This window comes from Dysidea avara, chromosome 12 (genome assembly GCF_963678975.1).
Source record: "Dysidea avara chromosome 12, odDysAvar1.4, whole genome shotgun sequence".
In the NCBI taxonomy this organism is placed as follows: domain Eukaryota; kingdom Metazoa; phylum Porifera; class Demospongiae; order Dictyoceratida; family Dysideidae; genus Dysidea; species Dysidea avara.
Window position 1 is genome coordinate 2,070,931 of NC_089283.1, and position 20,189 is coordinate 2,091,119.

The 20,189-nt window shown below is 38.2% G+C and overlaps 1 protein-coding gene and 1 long non-coding RNA gene across 2 annotated transcripts in view; both read left to right on the top strand.

Annotated features, from left to right (window-relative positions):
• The window catches only part of LOC136239999 (uncharacterized), a 23,182-nt gene extending 22,134 nt beyond the window's left edge, over positions 1–1,048 (top strand). Inside the window, exon 2 of the mRNA XM_066030794.1 lies at positions 157–1,048. Within this exon, the coding sequence (XP_065886866.1) occupies positions 157–894 (738 nt within the window). The 3' untranslated portion in view covers positions 895–1,048. The remainder of the gene's footprint in view (positions 1–156) is intronic.
• Positions 1,049–7,390: 6,342 nt separating this feature from the next.
• LOC136240032 (uncharacterized) lies at positions 7,391–15,304 on the top strand. The gene is made up of 3 exons (XR_010693632.1): positions 7,391–7,457; positions 14,481–14,531; positions 14,922–15,304. It is a non-coding gene; the product is annotated as an uncharacterized lncRNA (long non-coding RNA).
• The last annotated feature ends 4,885 nt before the right edge of the window (positions 15,305–20,189 follow it).

Genomic DNA, 20,189 nt, shown 5'->3' on the forward strand with positions numbered 1-20,189 from the left:
TATTAGTGTTTAGAACACTGAAATCAGGACTCTATGGTCTGATTGTTGTCATTCCATTACAAATGCATAGCAGCTTATTCTTAATTTCATACACAATGCAATAAGATAGAAATCTATACAAACTAATACATACTACTTATTGTACTTTTCTTATAGGCAACCGATGTCACTAATGATGATATCAACCCAGTCCTGGAAGGCTTTGAGCTGGACATGAATACTGGAGTACTGACATTGAGTTTCTCTGAAACAGTCAACTCAGCAACACTCAACACCAGTGGGATCACACTATACAGCAGTCAAATTCCACCATATATCAGTTATGCTCTGAGTGGTCCTTATGTGACAGTCAGTTCACCTATGAACATTATACAGTTTGAAATAGTGAACAGTGACCTGAATGAAATCAAGTTCAGCAGAGATCTAGCTACTTCTGATGAGACCACATTCCTCTCAATTATGCCATTTACCATAAGAGATATGGATGGCAACTTTGTGAACCAATCAAGCATCTTCCGTACAAACAGATTTGTAGCAGACATGACTCCACCACAATTGTTAGCTTTTAGTATTGACATGGATCTTGGCCAATTGATGTTGAGTTTTGATGAAACTGTGATGGAGGCCAGTCTCACATTTGACTTCCTTGCTCTAAGGAACAATGCCTCTGGTAGTTTCACTAACAGTACACAACACCAGTTCACTGGTGGCAATCCAGTATCTCCAGACTCTGATGTGATCACCATTCAGTTAAGTGTGGATGATTTGAATGAAGTCAAACGTAAAGACCTGTGTAGGAGATCTATTGGAGCAGCTGACTGCTACTTAGTGATGCAGACTGAAGCCATACAAGACATGGCTGAAAACAGACTTCAAGGTTGCCGACGACTCTGAACTTGAAACTGTTAACTTGGTAGTATAATAGAATAGATATAATATGTACGTTTCATAGGCCGAACATTTAAAAAAATATTTGTGTTGATGTAATTAATGTTTACTATAAGTTATTAAACTGCAGCTGGGTCTGCTATATATAAAAGTTAAATAACGATTGGGCAGCAGTACTTGTAGGTAGGGATGGGCAGTATTGCATTTTGAAGAACGGTACGGTATTAGGAAAAATACCTCGGTATCACTAAATACCTTTTATAAAGACATGGGTAAGCTATGATTTGCACTTATACCCACATTGTGCTATTAGTTTCTTATTTAAAGGAACAAATAAAACAACAATAATATTTTGCCACAAAGTAAGTTTTGAAGTATCCTAAAAAGTAAAAAACCATTGTAAATACTTCAACACACATAGCTCTGTGCTTGTCCACAATGTAAACATGGTTGTATGGGGCTTGACTTCATATACGTATGGTGACTATGGTCACCAATAAACCACAAAACAAAATTAATTACTACATCAAATTCGGTACTTTTAGAAAACCACTTCAATATCTGAAAAATACCTTTATTAACTACTAATACCTAAATACCTCCCAACCCTACTTGTAGGGGTTACCCTTTACAACACTGTTTGAATTTACACTGAATCAAACAATCAGATAATTATAATAAACAGTACAAACACACACACATGCATACATGCACAACTGATGAAAACAATAAGAAGTATTATTAACTAGTATGTTTCAAAAATTTTAATTTAAAAATGAAGTAGGGATTCAGTGCCAAAGTAGGGACTTCCCACTGAGCTATGCTGTAACACCATCATTCATCTCTTGTTTCACTACTTTTTATTGCATAGATCCTTCCTTCATTTTTAAATTAAGAATTTCTACTAGTTTGTTCAGCTTTTTTTTTTGTTGTGGTACAGCTAGCTACAATGTAACTTGTATGGGTCCAGTTGTATTTTCCACATCTGTAAGTATAAGGAAGGCAGATACCATCACTAATAAACATCTTGCCCATTTGCTCAGTGAGAAGTGGAGTTCCCGATATTCTGTGGTTATGGGCAGGCTTCGCTGTAGTTTGGGGTTCTCCTTGTTGCACTCTTCAGTAATGTGTATCAGGGGATCGTGTTCTAGATCCTGTGTCTCCAGCTGTCAACCTTGCTGTTGCTGAGGAGCACCTGTCTCCTTTAGAACAATAAAGCAATAATACTAATGTGCTTGCTTCTTTTTCTTATAAAAATAGTTTATTAACTTGTAACTGATGACTGTTGTATTAGAGTGACTGTTGTATTAGAGTATATCTCAAGTCAGCCAAGGGGTGTGCAGATAGCTAGACCAATAAGGAGAGAGATGATCTTGTTTACTGTTAAGTAAATAGCTAGATTGTTAAGACATGGGGTCTCTGAACTCTTTTGCTAATAGTCCACTTATAGATCTTTATTTGGTGGACGTGGCCACAAACCTAACACGAATTGGATCCCAAATCGTGAAGTTGAAGATATCTAGGTAGTGTACCTCGTATAGTAGCGCAGGGACTGAAGCGCTTCTGAAATCAAGCTCTGAAATAATACAATTCTGTAGCATCTAAATATGCTGCCAAAACAAAGCGTTGATACTGAAAATTAATGCCTCGATATGGTTTCGTTGGACGAAGAAGACAAGCAGCCTGATTGAAGATAAAAGAAAAGACAAGGCGCAGAGGGCCTACACTCGTCGGAACCCCAATAGGCACATCCCACTGGTGAGTTTGTTGTTATAGTGTAAAATGGTGGCTGTGTGCTGCTCGTTTGGCCTCTAGCCTTGCGACTGTGGTTAGTGAGGCAGTGAGGTAGGCAGTAAGGCAGTCAGTGAGACTAAAATTCAAGTTTTGGTGATTTTTAAAAATTCTATATCTGGTCACCTGTAAGTGTTTTGTTGTATTTAATGCTGTATTATGTATTATATGAACTAGTACTATCCTGTAAAGGTGATTTTCATCACGTAAAATATCTCTAGGATGATTTTTGAAAGTGGAATTTTGGGTGGTACAGAAAAATTTTACCACAATCCCTACTTAATATTTGATGAAGAGGAATAGATATGAATACAAACAATGAATGGTAAAAACAGATGTGGTCACATTGATGTATAGTGCAAAGATTAGTGCATACCTTAACTATTATAGTGACATACCGTTAGCTTCATTGTGTTACATATGGAGAGTGGTATACAAACTGCACACATGTAAACTATGGATTTTTAGTATTGGAGTACTCTCTAGCATTAACAATCAGGTACTCAAATATTTGCTACATTTAGCCACACCTAATGTGATATGTTTTATAACATGTAGTTTAAACCTTTCAAACAACTGCAATGCTAAATACACTACATTAAAGTACCCAGTTTATGCTCTTGACAAGCACAGTGCTTTAAACTGCACAAATCAAACTTCACAGCATCACTATGTGATAGCAAATGAGCTGATAATATTGCATCATGTGATCTTAATGAGTACTCAAGTACCAATTCTTACTACCTGAGTACTAAAGTCACTAACGAGTACCCGAATATTTGCAGTATTTGTTTCAGCCTTAAAGTATACTGTGTAGTCATGGTAATGCCTATGTATGTAAGCGACTGTACATGTGCTGTGTGTGTGTGTGTGCATGCGTGGGTGCACGCGTACACATGTGAGTGCTTGTATAGTGTGCATTGTCATGCTACAACTGGACCCCAAAATCGGTCCCCCCGGACCAGTTGCAGCAACCATACTTGATCCTCCCAGACTACCTGTGGAACTGCAACTTGTCCCCCGGATATCTTATGCCACTACAGTTGGTCCCCCTCTGCTATAAGTGGTCCCCCACCAGCTTTATCATAGACTCGATCATAGATCTTGATAAGGCACAACTTACAAGGTGCCCTACTGTGCAGACCTGTTGTATGATCTTCCATACACTGTAGTATGCATACACGTTATACAAAATCGAGATACTCTAATAGAGCAGTAAGTCAATACTCTAATAGAACAGTCACCTAACATCTACAGTTTCACAGTACATTAAGCCTGCTAAGGATATTTTGCAAATGAAATGCATGTGATCTTGTGTATGCCATTCTTTAGGTCCATAATAATTATAGCTGTACTGCTCATGACTTTCACTTTAATTAATATCCCTATACACTCTTGATCAATGTAGTAATCTACATAGAAATTAGATATTTTGTGTATAAAACCACTCACACTAAAATTTTTAGTCCTGCAAAAATAGCTTTAGCTTTTGGAGGGTAGCAGCCACAGACTCCCTACTCCATGTACCTACTACCCTGCTGCACACCTTTCCCCTGTAAATATTATGGGGAAAACACTATAGCTAGTAACAGATGTACATACAATTAAACTCAATAGATTTACTTTATGCTGACAAGGTAAATTATATGTAAATGACAAATGCAACAAAATTCCAGCTAATACCATTATTGACGTTGATCGGCACAATCCACTGGTCAAGCAACAGGCTGCTGGAGGTTTATCACCTATGTACATTATAACTAGAACATTTGCTTTAGACAAAGAGTTGGTGTAAGTTGTTCCTTGGTGTTCGAGTGTACTAATACCAGTGCGATCTTGTTTTTAATTTTTAATAAAAGACCACTACAGTGCTATCATACCTGATCTACATGATGAAAAGTATAATGGCTAAGCACATATCAATGTTAAGAAGTTCTTCGAAAAGTAATCCTATGCTGTTGACATGAAGCATGATTACATTAGGAGCCGGAGTTCCCTACAAGTGCAGTAAGACCTTTACTAATCTCATGCACATCCAGTCCACTAAGAGCTGATATTGTAGTCATGAAGGTCAGTGCCATCTAAATCAATATAGTGCAGCTACTAACTATATCCTGTACAGTCAAGGAGTATAATGCACAGTCAAGGAGTATAATGCACAGTCAAGGAGTATAATGCACAGTCAAGGAGTATAATGCACAGTCAAGGAGTATAATGCACAGTCAAGGAGTATAATGCACAGTCAAGGAGTACAATGCACAGTCAAGGAGTATAATGCACAGTCAAGGAGTATAATGCACAGTCAAGGAGTATAATGCACAGTCAAGGTGAGGATGTCATATATCAAGCAGGTTCAAGTAACAGAAAGCATGAAAGTAGCACTGACTTGTTATCACAATAGTTTGAAAGAGATAAAATAAAACTCCAATGCCAGCTTTTCATCCCAAAAAAACAACTCAATCAGCTTGTGACTTCTAGTTACTGGCTCTGATCCACACATACAAGTCTACTGAGTAATTACACTTCAGTCTAGCATCACTGAGTACCTATATATTCCTGATTTTCTATTCAAAAAATTTCAGTTAGTTGTTCCAACTGACTGAAAAGTACATCAAAGTGAACAACAGATTCTGAAATGGGATAATCTATGTTACTGCATTTCTTATTTTCAACTAGCCAAGCAAATGTATGCTGCTTTGGCTCAATGCCCAGAAAGACATTTAGTTACTAGTTCCCATCCAAACCTGGTATCCAAAGTGAATGGTTTTTACCATAGATAGAACAGCTATCTAACCCATACTTTAGTAAATCAGAGTAGAGTTTTATTATAGTACTGAGAAAACTAGTATACCTGTTGAGTTGGTGAGTTGTGATTCAGTTTTAACCATATACCTATAACAGCTTATCAACTATGTAGTGAGCTACACTGACAGCCTAATTCAACAATGGAAAAATTTGCATTAATTTTAGTTCTTTAATATCCACTAGCTGTTTTACCCATAAATGTGTGAAAGCCCTCACTGTTAGCCAGTGTTAGGTTAGGATGATTACCAATCAGGTTAGATAATAAATAATAATATTATTGCCAAATCTGAAAGCTCCACTTGATGTCCAAGCAGCTACCGTTGTTCAACATTTTAATGGTCGTGGGTGTCACATGGGTGTCACATGGTTACAGGAAAAGTTTCACATCTTCACAACAACACTTCACAAAACCACTAAGACACAACTCATCACGAAGATTGCTCAAAGTGACGCAGAAGCTTTATTTGTAGCCTCTTCCAGAGATGCATCTTAGTGTTATCCTGTCATGTACTGCTGGTACAGGTATGGATATTAGACCAAGCTAATCTGATCCCAGGGGCAGATGCAGGGTTTGGAAAGGAGGTAGACCAGGATAATAGGATAATAGGTATTTGGAGCAGATGTCTGTATTTAATGTTTCAAGAGTGATTTTTTTTGATGTAGTTTATGCACAATTAAGAAGTTTGCATTGATCAAGTGCTGTATGGATCAGTGACCATCATAAGTAGTTCAGTTGTGAGCCTAAAGTAAATTGTCATAATACAGTGGAATGGTCACATACAAAGAACGATGTGCATTTCATTTGCAAAGAAAATTCCTAGCAGGCGAAATGTGCTTGTGGCCATGGAATGCATGCAAGTTCTCATATTCAGCAACAGCATGTGGAGGGTCTTCAATTGCATTATTAGACATGTCAGTGGTGACTGTTCTATTCAAGTATTTGACTGACTGCTCTATTAGAGTATCTCAAAGTTTTGTTTGTAAATTTTTGGAAGGGGAAAGGGGCACATGTCCCCCAGCTGGATCCCACAACACGTTACACGAGGAACAACGTGCAAAACAGATTCCACATGAAGGACGTTATGCAATGTTCAAATATATATAGATCAGTGTCATCAATTTTAATGCAAGACTCAGACTTCGTGGATGGCTGTGCATTTTGATCAAGACGTTGTTTTCATGTTTGTTATACTCACAAGAGTCCATTAACCCAACGATAGCTACTGCAGGTGACTGGGTGATTTTATTAGAGGGACCAGTTGCAGCAAGGTGGACCATCTGCCGTAACTTCACATGGTCCGACTGGACTACTTTAGGCATGGTAGTTAGTCCGGCCGGACCACCTGCAGCGTGACAGTATACACAACACTACAAAGGAGGGACTACCACAAACTACTACATCAGGATACAAGAACAATACTACATTTAATACCCTACACACATACAAAACTCCCCGCCCCCCCCCCCCCCCCTCCCCCCACCCCCACACACGCACGCACTTTAAGCATAGATTATCGAGACTATATATATATATTATAATCTATGCTTTAAGTATGTACCTTTCACACAGGAGCAACTACCTCCATTTAAATTGCACCAAGAAACAGCAGTATTAATACTCTGCAGTTTCATGGTTTTAAAAAAGTTGGCGTAGATAGATTTTGATACTACAAACACTCTAATAATACGCTCAGAAGTCAGACACACATTTTTAATGAAACAAAACATCTGAAAATCGTAGCATAACCAAACACTCACCTGATACTATCTTTGAAGTCCTCTATTCTTCACCGAAACTCGCGCCGAAACTGCACGTCATTTTTGTAATTGAATACCACAATCACAAAATAGTCTAATAAAAATTAATGCATTTCCGGCGGCGACCCCGCGAGGGTAAACATTTCGTACAGGTTCAGTATCTACTCTTCTTCTTAGGACAGTGTAGCCATGAAAGCCAGTGCCTCCCACCTAAGGTATGTGTTGCATTATAGCTCCGCGTGAATAGCACACTAATATTATTAAACACTGGAGGCACCTGAAAGCCCGAAGGATTAGCCCCTCCACATATAAGGATCGAGATACTCTAATAGAGTTGCTTGTCATGATCACACAAGACTCAAGTGAGTAGTCCCAGTGCTGGTTCACTTGGCAGCTGCGGAAGCAATTGTGTTTGCTGCGGCTGGAGGTTTTGCTGTGTGTACGTGTGTGTGCGTGTGTGTGTGTGCGTGTGCGTGCGTGTGTGTGTGTGTGTGTGTGTGCGTGCGTGCGTGCGTGCGTGCGTGCGTGCGTGCGTGTGTGTGTTAAACTGGGGAAGCAAATCCTCAACTGTCCTAGTCTTGTATAGCAATGTTCGGGTCATTGTGGAACTTTGGGTTCCACCCCTTTCCATGATGATTATTCAAAGATGGAAAGGAACATGCAGATGTTGTAATTGAGTCTAGCATCACGTACGCATACACGTATGCACAGGGATGATAGATGTCCTGCCACTTGTGTGTACAAAATGAATCCTGGGTACTTTTAATTGTAGTCAGGAATCAAGACTTTAAGTCATATCATTGTTGTCATTGGGATTCATAGCTATCCGTATGTGTAATGAATGTTAACCTTACTAGTAGCTGTTTATACAAATAATACTGATTCACTAACATATATAGCAATTTAAATCTTTTGGGCTGCATCCCAGACCCTGTATCTGGTAACTCAATACTGCTGTTGAAAACACCTTTGAACAATCCTGCATGGCTGTACCCCTGCATAAAGTGTGTACAGCGAACAAAATGGAAAATTTTTCTTAGCTACAGTTACTAAAAAAGAATATTCATGAGTAGCTAGATGAATATTGCAGCTATTAAAAATCAAATTATTTTCTTGCAATTGGTCTCTCATCTTGAACATAACTTTTAAACAGAGTCCATTGATGATGATAAATACTCTAATAGAGCAGTCATAGCTATATTGCTCAAAAGAAATAGTTAAAACTGAAGAGACTGTAAGTACAGCTATTTAACTTTCTTTATAATTAATATAAGTTTTATTCTAGACAGAAAAGTTGACTTCATCCACCCAAACGATAAAAATAATGATTAATAACGTACCCAACTTGTAGTGTCTCACAACAATTGTGACATGCTAATAGTATTTTATGTTGTTAAAGATATGACAGAAAGGTACAGTAAATCATTTCAAATTATTATATTATTATGAACTAGCCACTTGTTCCTCAGAAACATGAACTGTGTGCAGTGGCTCCATCCTTAATGTAAGGTAATATTCTGATGCCATTGTTAGGGATGAGCCTATTTTGCTTTTTTCCACCTATTTTTTTCTTTCTAACGATTCTTTTTTTTTACCTATATTGCTCAATATTTTGCTTGAGATTTCTCTATTTTGTTGAGCATCAATAAAATTTAATTGCAATATCTCAAGCTTGCCAGCATGTACGACTGTTCTATTAGAGTATTTCGTACATAAGCATAATATGTTGTGTTAATACTATGCATGACTGTTCTATTAGAGTATCTTGATCTTTTCATACAAAATGTCAACTATTCCTTGTTGCCCTTTTTTCTGATTTTCCACCTATTTTTCCAGCATTTTGCTTTTACCAACGTATTTTTCCAAAAAATTCTGCCAGAAAAATTGGTGTATCCCTATCCATTGTAGTTTGTAAGTGTGTATGTTAATTTTTATGGTGTGTATGTATAATGACTAGTCAAGTAACTGTGAATTACATTGTGGGGTGTTGTAAGTTATTATTTATTATTATTATTAACACTTTACAGTGACCAGCACTGACAGCAACATGTGCTGCAGCCTTAGGATTACCTAACCTATTTCAAGGACTTAGACTTTATGACTTGACTTAGTGACTGTTATGTTTTAAGTTTATTGCATGGGTAAGGAAGGACAAAGGGTTTGCAACAAGTTTCATTATATACCCAAAAGCCACTAGTCGTTGCTTAGCAATGGAACATCACATGATCATGTCATACCAAACGTGACTGATTCGCGCATTGAAACACTTCGTGGTGCAGTTGTTCAGATATGATATGTAGTGCCAAATCCTTCATGTTCATAAGGTTAGTATGTAATTGTGAATGTTTTGTATAATACTGGACTTTCAGTCCATTACTGGTCACTAGTACAATCTACTCGAGCTTAATGTCCTTGGCTTTGTTACATCAGGTGGAGGGTACTCTGCTCTTCCATGAATAATGACTATCAATGTTATATTATTACTACAACACATCCATGTGACAGGTCCCTAGTGGGATAGCACTTAATATATGTGACCCAGTCTGGGAAAACCAGGCTTATCGCCTATTTAAAAGTATCGAGAAATGCCGGTTTAAAGTAATTAGTGTGTTGTAGCTCGCCAATGGTTGAAGCTATGTGTACCAAATTTTCACACGTTTTACACCAATTCTTTACCTTCCAGAGCATCCACTGTGCAAGTAGCCAACAACTAAGTTTCCTGCCATTTTAGATAGTTTTTAAACCGAGGTTGACTGTATCAGGTGAGCTGCAAATTGGGTGGGAGGCAGGGGGCCCTGGAAGGTGGGCAAGATGGTGTTCAAAAATTGAAAAGGAAGACCAAGGAATGATTTAGGCCACGTTTTGGGCCATTGAGGTCTCAAAACTGGCTAAAATGAAAGGAAATTCACAGCAGAGGTACTTATTCAACACCACAGAGCTGTACAGCCACATACAGTCATCCCCAGGCTTACCAGAGCTCCATTGAAGCCCCACACCACACTTACAGATCGCCACTGGGCTTGGGAAAAGCAGCCAGCAAAACCGGACCACTCAAGTCTAGCTGATTTTGATTGTGGAATTAGATAGTTTATTCATGTAGCTTTGTGTCCTGGGTGAAAAATCAAATCTGCTGACATGGGTGATAAGACCGGTTTTCTCAGACTGGGTCACATATGAGTATGATGTGAAGGAAGTACCTTGCACACACATAACTGATATATCTTGAGAGCAAACTCTGTCTAGCTCCATACCATTGTTGTTTCAATGGAGACTGGGTGGCAAAATGCATTTATTTATGTGTTGCTAATATCCTTCTGATTTGCTGGTGGCTATCTTCATTGTAACAAATGATACTACTGAGCATGGATGAGATGGTTCCATCCCTCTGTATTGCTCTTTGAATTTTGCAAAAGTTGGCTGCACTGATCTATATGTGAAGAGGGGCTAGTGTAAGTCACCATTATTTTACCGTACAGATTCCTCCTACAAGTGCTTATGTTTCCTCACCACAACAAAACACACAGACTTCCAGTTTGGACTATTCGATAGAGCGACCTTTGGTACCAAGTTGTAAGTAAACCGCAGACCTCATTGTTGCCATTTCTTAACCACTGGTACATATTATCGAACAGCAGTACTTCACTCAACGACCAATTTTCAAACAGTTTGCAGATACCAATAAATCACTCACTAGGGATTACCCTGCCATTATGAGGTTTTTATGGGATATCCAACTACCGGAATTTTACAGAGATTGTTGCTATAGGTGCTACAATTTTGCTCATAACTTGAAGCCTCCTGGCTTAAAGCTTGGTACTCAAAAAGAACAAAGATCAACAGTCCAAACCAGAAGTATGTGTGTTGTTGTGGTAAGAAGTTATTGTACTGTTCGATAATAGTTGACTTACACTACATAACGGAGCAAAGTAAAATCATATTTACATATATGTGTCTGGATTTTGGAAAAACAATCCAAATCGCACGTTAGAAGTTTCGAGATAAATGGTTTTAAAGAATTCAAGCCAGCATAACTCTCCAAGGATAGCAAGCATGCATATGAAATTTACACTAAAGGTGCATCAATCTGTTACCTTTCAGACCACTTCCAGTACTTGTAGCTGCTTGTAGAGTTTCCCGTCGAATAAGATAGAAAATCTGAGCTGTTGGATGAGCGAAGTAGTATCACGAGTACTCACAAAGAGGTGGAGGGTGGGGGATGGCCGGGTGGGAAAAGGTTAGACCTCAAAATGGAGGCAGACCATGATTGGAGTCCAGAGACGAGATTACAGGGCTGTGCTGGCTCCTTAGTGGTTGATATGTAGCAACATCCACAGAAAAAACATCTGGCCAACATTGTTAGGCCGTCCACCAGTAAACCACTGATTCTTGCCAAGCCAGGTCCTTCAGAAGGCCTAAAACCGCCATTCGAGCTCTACACACCCCCCAGAAAAGACGTCTGTTGAAACCAGCCTTGAGTAGTTTGGTGGTACTGAGTGTCAAAACTACTAGTACGATAGTGTAGCTATCCACTAGTGTTGTTAGTTTGATTTTGCCTGATGTGCGATTTGGATCGGTTTTGTAAAATCTGGTCACATATTTTGCCTTTGCAATGCATGTTTGCACATCTTTCAAAATATGTTTATATACATGTACATTCATCTGGTTGCATCCTTGTTTTTTTGTACCTATGGTGCTGCATATCACAGTTTAGTTTGGAAATTTATGTACATTTTAACTTGCTTATATGGTGATTGTTAGAGTGATGTCATCTAATATTTTACCTAAGTTGTGTCACACTCTCAAATAATAACAGTGCAGTATTATATTTGAGGGGTTTTGTCCTTGTTTCTGTCTCGAATAATGCTGGACTACACTTTTGTAAATATTACTTTATAACTCTTTCATATAGCATGTATATCATGAGGCATGACTATCATGAGGCATGACATGAATAATTGATCGTGTTTTGATGACTAAAGAAAGACAGGACATGGAATATCACCATCCTATAATGGTGCTACTAGTAGGCAGTTATACCCTCAGTGTGGCACTTATATGTACGCAAGATCAACGAAATGTAGTTTAATCATATGCACATAAAAGTCCATCGTGTGTTGCTTTCCTCTGCCAATGTCCTTTGATTGTACAGTGGTACTGGTCTCTGTAGTACAATTGAATATTGTGCTTTGGTACTTTCCCACCTGATTTTTAGCTTTAGGTACTTCTTGCTGTATGCTTGCTTCAGTTTTCCTGGCCCAGCAAATCAGCACTTGTCTTTACAAAATTTGTAGGCAGCTTCCATACAACCCACATTGACAACTTAATGTGCAAACATGTGTATTGGTATAATTTGGTCGGATACAGCTGTGTACGTGTGTGTGCAAGCGCACGCACGCAGAGATGATACATTTAAAATCTTTGGCTTTACCATTATCTGCTCTCACAGCATCGGATAATGAATAAATAACAAAGTAATTGAGTAGTTGGTTTGTTGTAGCCCTACTTATTATAATAAGGAGGTCATACATGCACTACATGTATGTTTAGGACCTAAATACTTGACAGGCTCACTATTATGATGTGGTCTTTGTAAAGAGGTGATCTTTATTTATAAGGGGGCTATTAAGCAAAAAAAAAAAGATTTTACTCTAGCATACTTGTATATGAAGTTTCTATTTATTTAAGTTTTTCATTTTCCCAATACCAGTTTTCAATAAACATGCAGGTAAGTTTTTTTTTTAAATTAACTTTTCTATTAGTAGGTATGGTTCCATGTTTGCCTACAGTTAGCAAAACACGTTTCCTATTAGTGGGCATGGCTTTGTACATATGCCTGCAAACTTCAACACAACATACTGATAAATGGGATAAGCCCTACAGACAGTAACACACATTGCTGATAAGTGGGTGTGGCTCACAAAATAAGCTGGACAGCTGCAGGACTAAACTACAATACATACGTGATCACAACTCCCCTTAAGCCTCAACAGACATGGCTTCATGATTGTAGCAAACCTCACTAATAAATGGGCATTTACTTACAACTGATAAGTGCATAGCATTGCCCTGGTAACCAAAAGGTACACATGGCGTAGCATTGCTACTCACATTGCTCCAGTCTACCCTAATGGGGACCTGGGAAGCAGCCCTCCCAGGTATGGCATCAATGGGTACATGGGAAAGCAAATGTCCAACCTCCCTTGTCCTGCTTAGCAGTGTTGGGACTTAAGTGGGGTTCTGCAGCCACTCACTGTGAGACCTGGACAGTCCTCCTGCGGGTTACTAGTCCTGTGCCAGGATTTGCCTGCACAACACTCCTTCCTGTACAAGACTTGAGTGCCTGAGTGGTGCACAGGCATCCCAGTGCTGGTTTGCTTGGTGGCATCACATGACTGCTGGAGACTGAAGGAGTCCTTGTGTGCATGTCTGTGTGTCTGTATGTGTGCATAACTGCATATATTATGACGGCACATGATATAATTGATATGTACTATGCCTATTTCAAGCTAATCGATACAAGTGACCAATTACCCAACCCAATATGAGGCTAACTACTGAATTTATAAATTTGATTATATCAAGTACATTGTAACTGCTTTTGTTGGCATGAATTCATGGGAAAGTCCCTTGACCAATGTAATATGTGTTTTACAGCTGATCCTCTAGAGTGGTAAGATTTACTGTAGAGTGGTTGTCTTGTGCTATTCAAAAGTGGATGGGATCTGTATTATCCGGAAACACTTGCAAAGAAGCTATTACACTTAACTGGATGCATAAGATAGCAAGGATAACAACAAGCTGCTTTCGTGGCAAATCATAGCCATTTGTGTGATCATTAATTAATTCTCATATTCAAATTTGTGCAATTGTAGTCTGGCAGTGCCCATAGAGTAAGGGCCTGGTGACTGTAGTACACAGTACTTGTGCAAATGGAATGTAAAATTGTACGTGATTTTGATCAGAATGTTGTAACTTGACGAAGAAAGCACGAAACTTCATGTTTCCCAACATAAGTCAGAGGAGGGTGGCAGGTGTACCTCAGATCAGCTACTTCCTAACCATTCCTAGTGCAATTTTATTAGCTCTACCACTATTGTGGTAGTCACATATGTACCATAATATTATACGACGGTCACCAGACCCTTCTTCTTACTAAATCCTGTGTGTGTGTGTATGTGTGTGTATACACATACTGTACACGGACTAAATTTAAGTACCTTCCATTATCTTCTTTGCAGGAATACTTTTGCTGAGTTTTACTGCTACTGCAAATTTGATATTAGGGAGAGGTAAGTATGTCTCCTGACCTTGTGTTGTCCCAGTTTTTTGTGTGTGCGTGTCGTGATGTTACTTGCGTTGCTACTGAATTCTTAAAAACAGGTGTCATTGAGTTTCCTAGAGTCTTTCTAACATTTTCCTGGTTTGTGCACTGTCGGTAGTCCCCAGCACACGTAGCATAATTATACACTTGGTTACATCACCTAATGCTAATGTATATGTGTTTATTACCTTCAAAACATTTGTACTCCTTCTCTTTGCTATACAAAATGCACAAAACTCGATGTTGTTTCGAAGTCATGTTGCACTTTACAGTCGCAGCTGAGTAATAATATAATCACTACATGACATGATGTGTATTCCCAGCTTGTTCCATTTCACAATGTCTTTCTCATTTGAAGAATGATTTCTGAGTGTAAAATTGTTTGCCTCATTTTATGACGTCGATGTTTTTGAAGACCGTGATGGTAGTTACGAGAATACCCTTTACCACACTCTGGACTTTTGACTGCAATAAATAATGTTTTGGTATTGCACAGTACCTATTGATGTCATGCCCCACCCCCAGGTAGAGTGGGGCAATTGACAAAATCTAGTGTCCTGGGGCTAAGAAGCTCCACTATGTCCCTACCTTAAAAGAGGGGTTTCTATAAGAGATTTGATATACCTAATAATTTTGGTTCAGCAAACTACCACTGTCAACGGCCCCATGGGTGGGGCAAGATGTAGATGTGAAATCCCCAGTAGGTGTATGGGGGCCCCTGGAGGTGGGGCTTGACATTGATAGGTGCATATTAATTTTCTTGATTGTGTATACACTTGTTTTATTAGTAGCTAAATTATAAATGTGCTCATGTATAGAAAGAACTAGAGCAAGAAAAGTGTAGTGGTATATAGCTAGCTTACTTTTGAAGTAGAGAAGCTTCTGAATGGATCGTTCTTTGTCTTGGGTAGAGCCAATGATTGCTTGTATTAGTGATTGTTGGCATAAGTGTCTTCAGTTGGTAAAATATCAGCAATACATCAAAGTGATCATAAGTCGTACAGATGCGTTAACTTCTCAGTCGCAGGTAAGTTAATCAAGATCATGTGATCGTTGCTAAGAAATGACTACCGGCTTTCGGGTATATAATGAAGCTTGTTTGCAATACAGTGGTGAAACCTATCTAATCAGGTCATAGTGGGGTCACCTGTGACCTGTGTAAACTGATCATTCTATGTAAGTAATCTCCAAATGTGTCATTTGTGTACAAAGTGACCTACTAGCCTTATGCAGCCTCCTGCTTAAGGTCAGGACCAAGAGTGAGTGAAATTAGCAGGTTTTACTGAACCATCTTTTCTACTGTGAACTATGTATGGTACTGTGGCTACATGCATGCACACACATCAGTATACACAGCTATCTTGACATTTACAAAAAATAGCTGGCATTTTAGGCAGGAAAATACATCAAGCATAATGTTAGCATAATAGGCAGAATCTCCTTTACTTTTAAAGTTGCTACAAAAAATTACCTATTCATCATCCAAACCATTGAAAATACTAATCACCATAGATTATAAAAATTATGAACAGTAATAATAATAAAATGCAGCTGTTACAAAAATTATAGTAGCTCAACTCCTGGGTAGATCATGAGTTCTGAAACAATGGAGCATCTATTCAAAATGGAGTAGCACATTCAACTGTCAGGTATAAATAAAATTCAACACTTATAGGAAAAACCGCAACTTTAATTTGGTGACTTTTAATTGTTGTGGCAATTGCATGGAAAACTGCATGTCATCATAATAGGCTGAAAGAAAGTTCCAATAAACATAACGTAAACTCAACTTTGCTAATTGAGTTACTAATTGATGTTACTAATGATATACACCACTAACACAAGATACATGTTTGAATTTTGCCTGCAATGTTATAGTAGTGTATGGAGTTGCATGCTCCATTGTCCATATGATTCTAATGTAATACATTCCGCATATGATAATGCCTTGTGCATATATAATACAGTAACGATAACAGTACGCAACTGACTATCGTCGGTTTGCCCAAACATAATAATCTTAGGAGTCGTACTAGCAAATTACAACAAGATTATGAGGTTCAGCTTGCTAATGGTAATTAAGAGCAATCCTAAGGCCTTTTGGTGTTATGTTAACTCCAAACTAAAACTTGACCTTCGGTTAGTAACTGATGAGCCTAATACTTTCAATTATTATTTTTCTAGTATTTGCTGTGACTATAATATAAGCTACAGCAGTCTTGTGCTGTTGCCCAGTGGTCGTATAGCTACTGCTAATAGTTGTTCACTTAATGATGTATATACTTGTTTGATAGTACATAATAATTATAATCTATGTACTTTCAGCGTACTGGGTGCTATAACATGTATGTGGAGGATACTGCAATGAATAGTTATAATTACTACTGGCAAACCAGTTAAGTACCAAAGCTGAACAGGGAAGGGCAGTGGTAAAAGTCACTACACAGAGTATGAAAGATGTGCATAATGCTCAAGGAAACCAAGAAATTTTAACTTGTCAAGCTATTGAATTTGGTACAATTTTGATTGCAAGTCAGTACTGCAAGTTACAAAAATGTCACGTAGACTGTTTCACTGCATGAGAACTTTTACTTTGACATCAATAGTTGCACTGCTACAGCTTAGGTATATATTCCTATACTACACTGATCACTCCACTACTACCATTAATGTACCATTGCAGTATAATTATAACTTGCTTAACTGTATTGGGTGCAGTTGTGCACTTAATCCAACACAACAATAATGTTAGTTAGTCAGGCTTAAAAATAATGGTACAAGTTTCTGCTACACAGTGTATAACACCACTATAGCTTAGCTGCTGATAAAAATTGTTAGTCTAGGGAAGGGAGGGATGGATACTGCTCCCCCACCCTTCCCCCAGTGCCTTGGTAAGTATATGATTGATGTGTTTCCCAAAGTTGTATTAAAATGTCAAAATCGTAACTTACTTGGTGGCCAAGAAAATGGCTAGCTGTGATGGTAGATTAATTGCAATAAAATTGATTACAACAATTCAGGTGACTTTGGTGCTGAATCCTAGTGAAACTTGGAGGAAGCAACACAAATTCACCTTTTGCCATTATCCTACACCATAATAATATAAGGTAGTAAGAGAGGAATACATTCCACTGGGTTAGATAGAATCATCACCTCAGTTTGTTCTATATGCATGTGTAAGGGCCCCTGGATGATAGTGAAGAGCTTTCAGCTTTGTACAAGCTTTACAGAGGGAAAAAGCAAATTGTGTTTTGGTTAAAAGTAACCAAGTCTAAGATGCTGATAACCCAACCACTAAAAACCAATGTCAAAGTAATTATGAAGGACATCTGGAAAAAAAAATTCAGAAGTGCAAGTTATATTTGATAGATTTAGAAGAGCATCACAGTAATTCAAAGAAACTTAGTCCAGAGCGATTGAGGGCATGGGCTCACATGATTCAAATGAAAAAAGGGTATCAATCTTACAAAAACTCCCTGGACAAGCCATTGTTTCAATTATTGCAGAATCATCAACTTTGACATAACAATTATAAATAAATAAATAATGACACACAGATCAGATGTATAAAGCCTAAAACCAGGGAAGCCATGCATGGTGTTAAAACATACCAATCTATAAGTCCCCAAGTGTCATACGACATACTTCAAAAGAGGCCACCAGCTGATGTCAGCATAGATTACCATATACACAGGGGGTGTATAGACTAGCTAGCCTAAGTAACTATTTTAAGGGGCAAATATATGGTAAAGTAGATAATAACATATGCTCGGATGATGATGATGATTTTCCCCCTTCCCTGTAGTTGTTCTTTCTTTGCTGTTTCCCGTTGTGGTTATATAGTTTGTGTACGAGTCTTGTGTAGCTACTTTATTAATTCAGTAATGGATTTGTTTTAATATTTCGAGGTTGAGCTAAATAAAATTTTCGCAGATTTGCAAACGCTCTCCAAATGTATTAGACTATCGGTATGCGGGAGGTCTAAATATTTCAAGACTAAAATTTTCGCTGATACTGTGATAGCATAGATAGTAGAGCTGATAGCCTATAGCTAGTTAAACCCCAAAACCGCGATGAAATCAGCGGAAGTTTCCTCCCTCCAAATGTTTAGGCTAGTCTATATGGTATCCATCGTTTCTATGTTGTAAAAACCATACCTGATAGTTTCACCTCGATATCTTGTTTGTTATGTACCAATCTTTCTTTCGAATCTCGATCGCCATTGGTTAGCTCGAAAATTATGGTGGGGACTATTCTACGGAACGGAACGGAACGGAACGGAATGATGGACTAAACTGCGGAACGGAATGCTTTCTCAGATTGAAGCTTGCAGCTTACCACTGCTGTACAAGTTATCAGTGGCACTTCCAGCAGGTAATCAAACGTTACCCAAGAAAGATAAAACGAATTTAAGGATCGATTGTGGGTTCTTGTTGGTTGTCATTAGTAACGAAGTACTAATTGTGGGAATAGCTGACTCAGTGTGTTCATCTTCGGATATATCAAGTAGGGAACTAATGCATGATTTGTTTTTACTAGTATGTTTTTACTTACTTGACTTTAGAATGTACAGTCTGAGGCCCAGCCTTTCTAATCGGCATAAATCAGTATGTGTATAGCTACACTACAAAGGAAACAAGTATGGTGACAAGCTGAATCAACTCAGCCTAAGCAGAATCTAAAGGAATTTTGTGCAGTGTGTGAGGAGCAAACATTCAGATACCTCAAGGAGGCTATATTGTGTGAACATCAATGATTCATTAACAGAGTAGTGGACTATTGTCAGATATCTCAGCCTGAGTACTGAGTTGAATTCTGGATGGGGTCTATTTTACAGAATGGAATGCTTTCTGAATCAACTTGCAGCTTGGCTAGCTGCTATCATTGCTGAAATTGCATTTTATCAGTGGAACCTCCAGGAAAATGGAATAGGATAATTATAAAACATTAATTGATTGTTTAGGTAATCATGACTTTATTCAGTCTAATAAACAGATTATATGGTTGATTGAGTGAGGTATCACTTTCAGAATGTTCAGACGACCGGTGATGAGATGCATGGATTCATCGAATTTTTGTTGTGGTTGGAGACATTAAATATCCAAAAGCAAACTGACTATAATACTAATTCACTTTCTTTATATTTTCTCAATTTTGAGCCTGTATACAAATAATAGAATTTTCCTTGTCAATAGAAATCCTAGAATAAGATGGGTGAGAAACTTATCTTTGTTTACCTATACTGTACAACCAAGAGTTCGTAATACTGATTTGTATGGGGGAGAGTGTCTAACTCTCAGTATGGCCTGTACAAACACCCTGCGTAAAGTTCACCTTTCATCAAATCAACACCTTTACTGGGGGATAGAAAACTGTTGATTAGTGTTGCTGAAGAAGGTAAAGCCTTTGTTCTGAAAAGGGCCGAGGGGTTACTTTAAGCAGGGTGTTTGGTGAATGTGTTCAAGTTAGACACTCTCCACCTTATTATGAACTCTTGGTACAACTTCAAAGGAAAATGAAGAAAACATACAGATGAATCAATAAAATCACTAAAGTAAGGTGAATTACAGACTGGTGAGATCTTGGTTAATTAATGACAATGGTTGGAGATTAAGTGTGGTAGCTT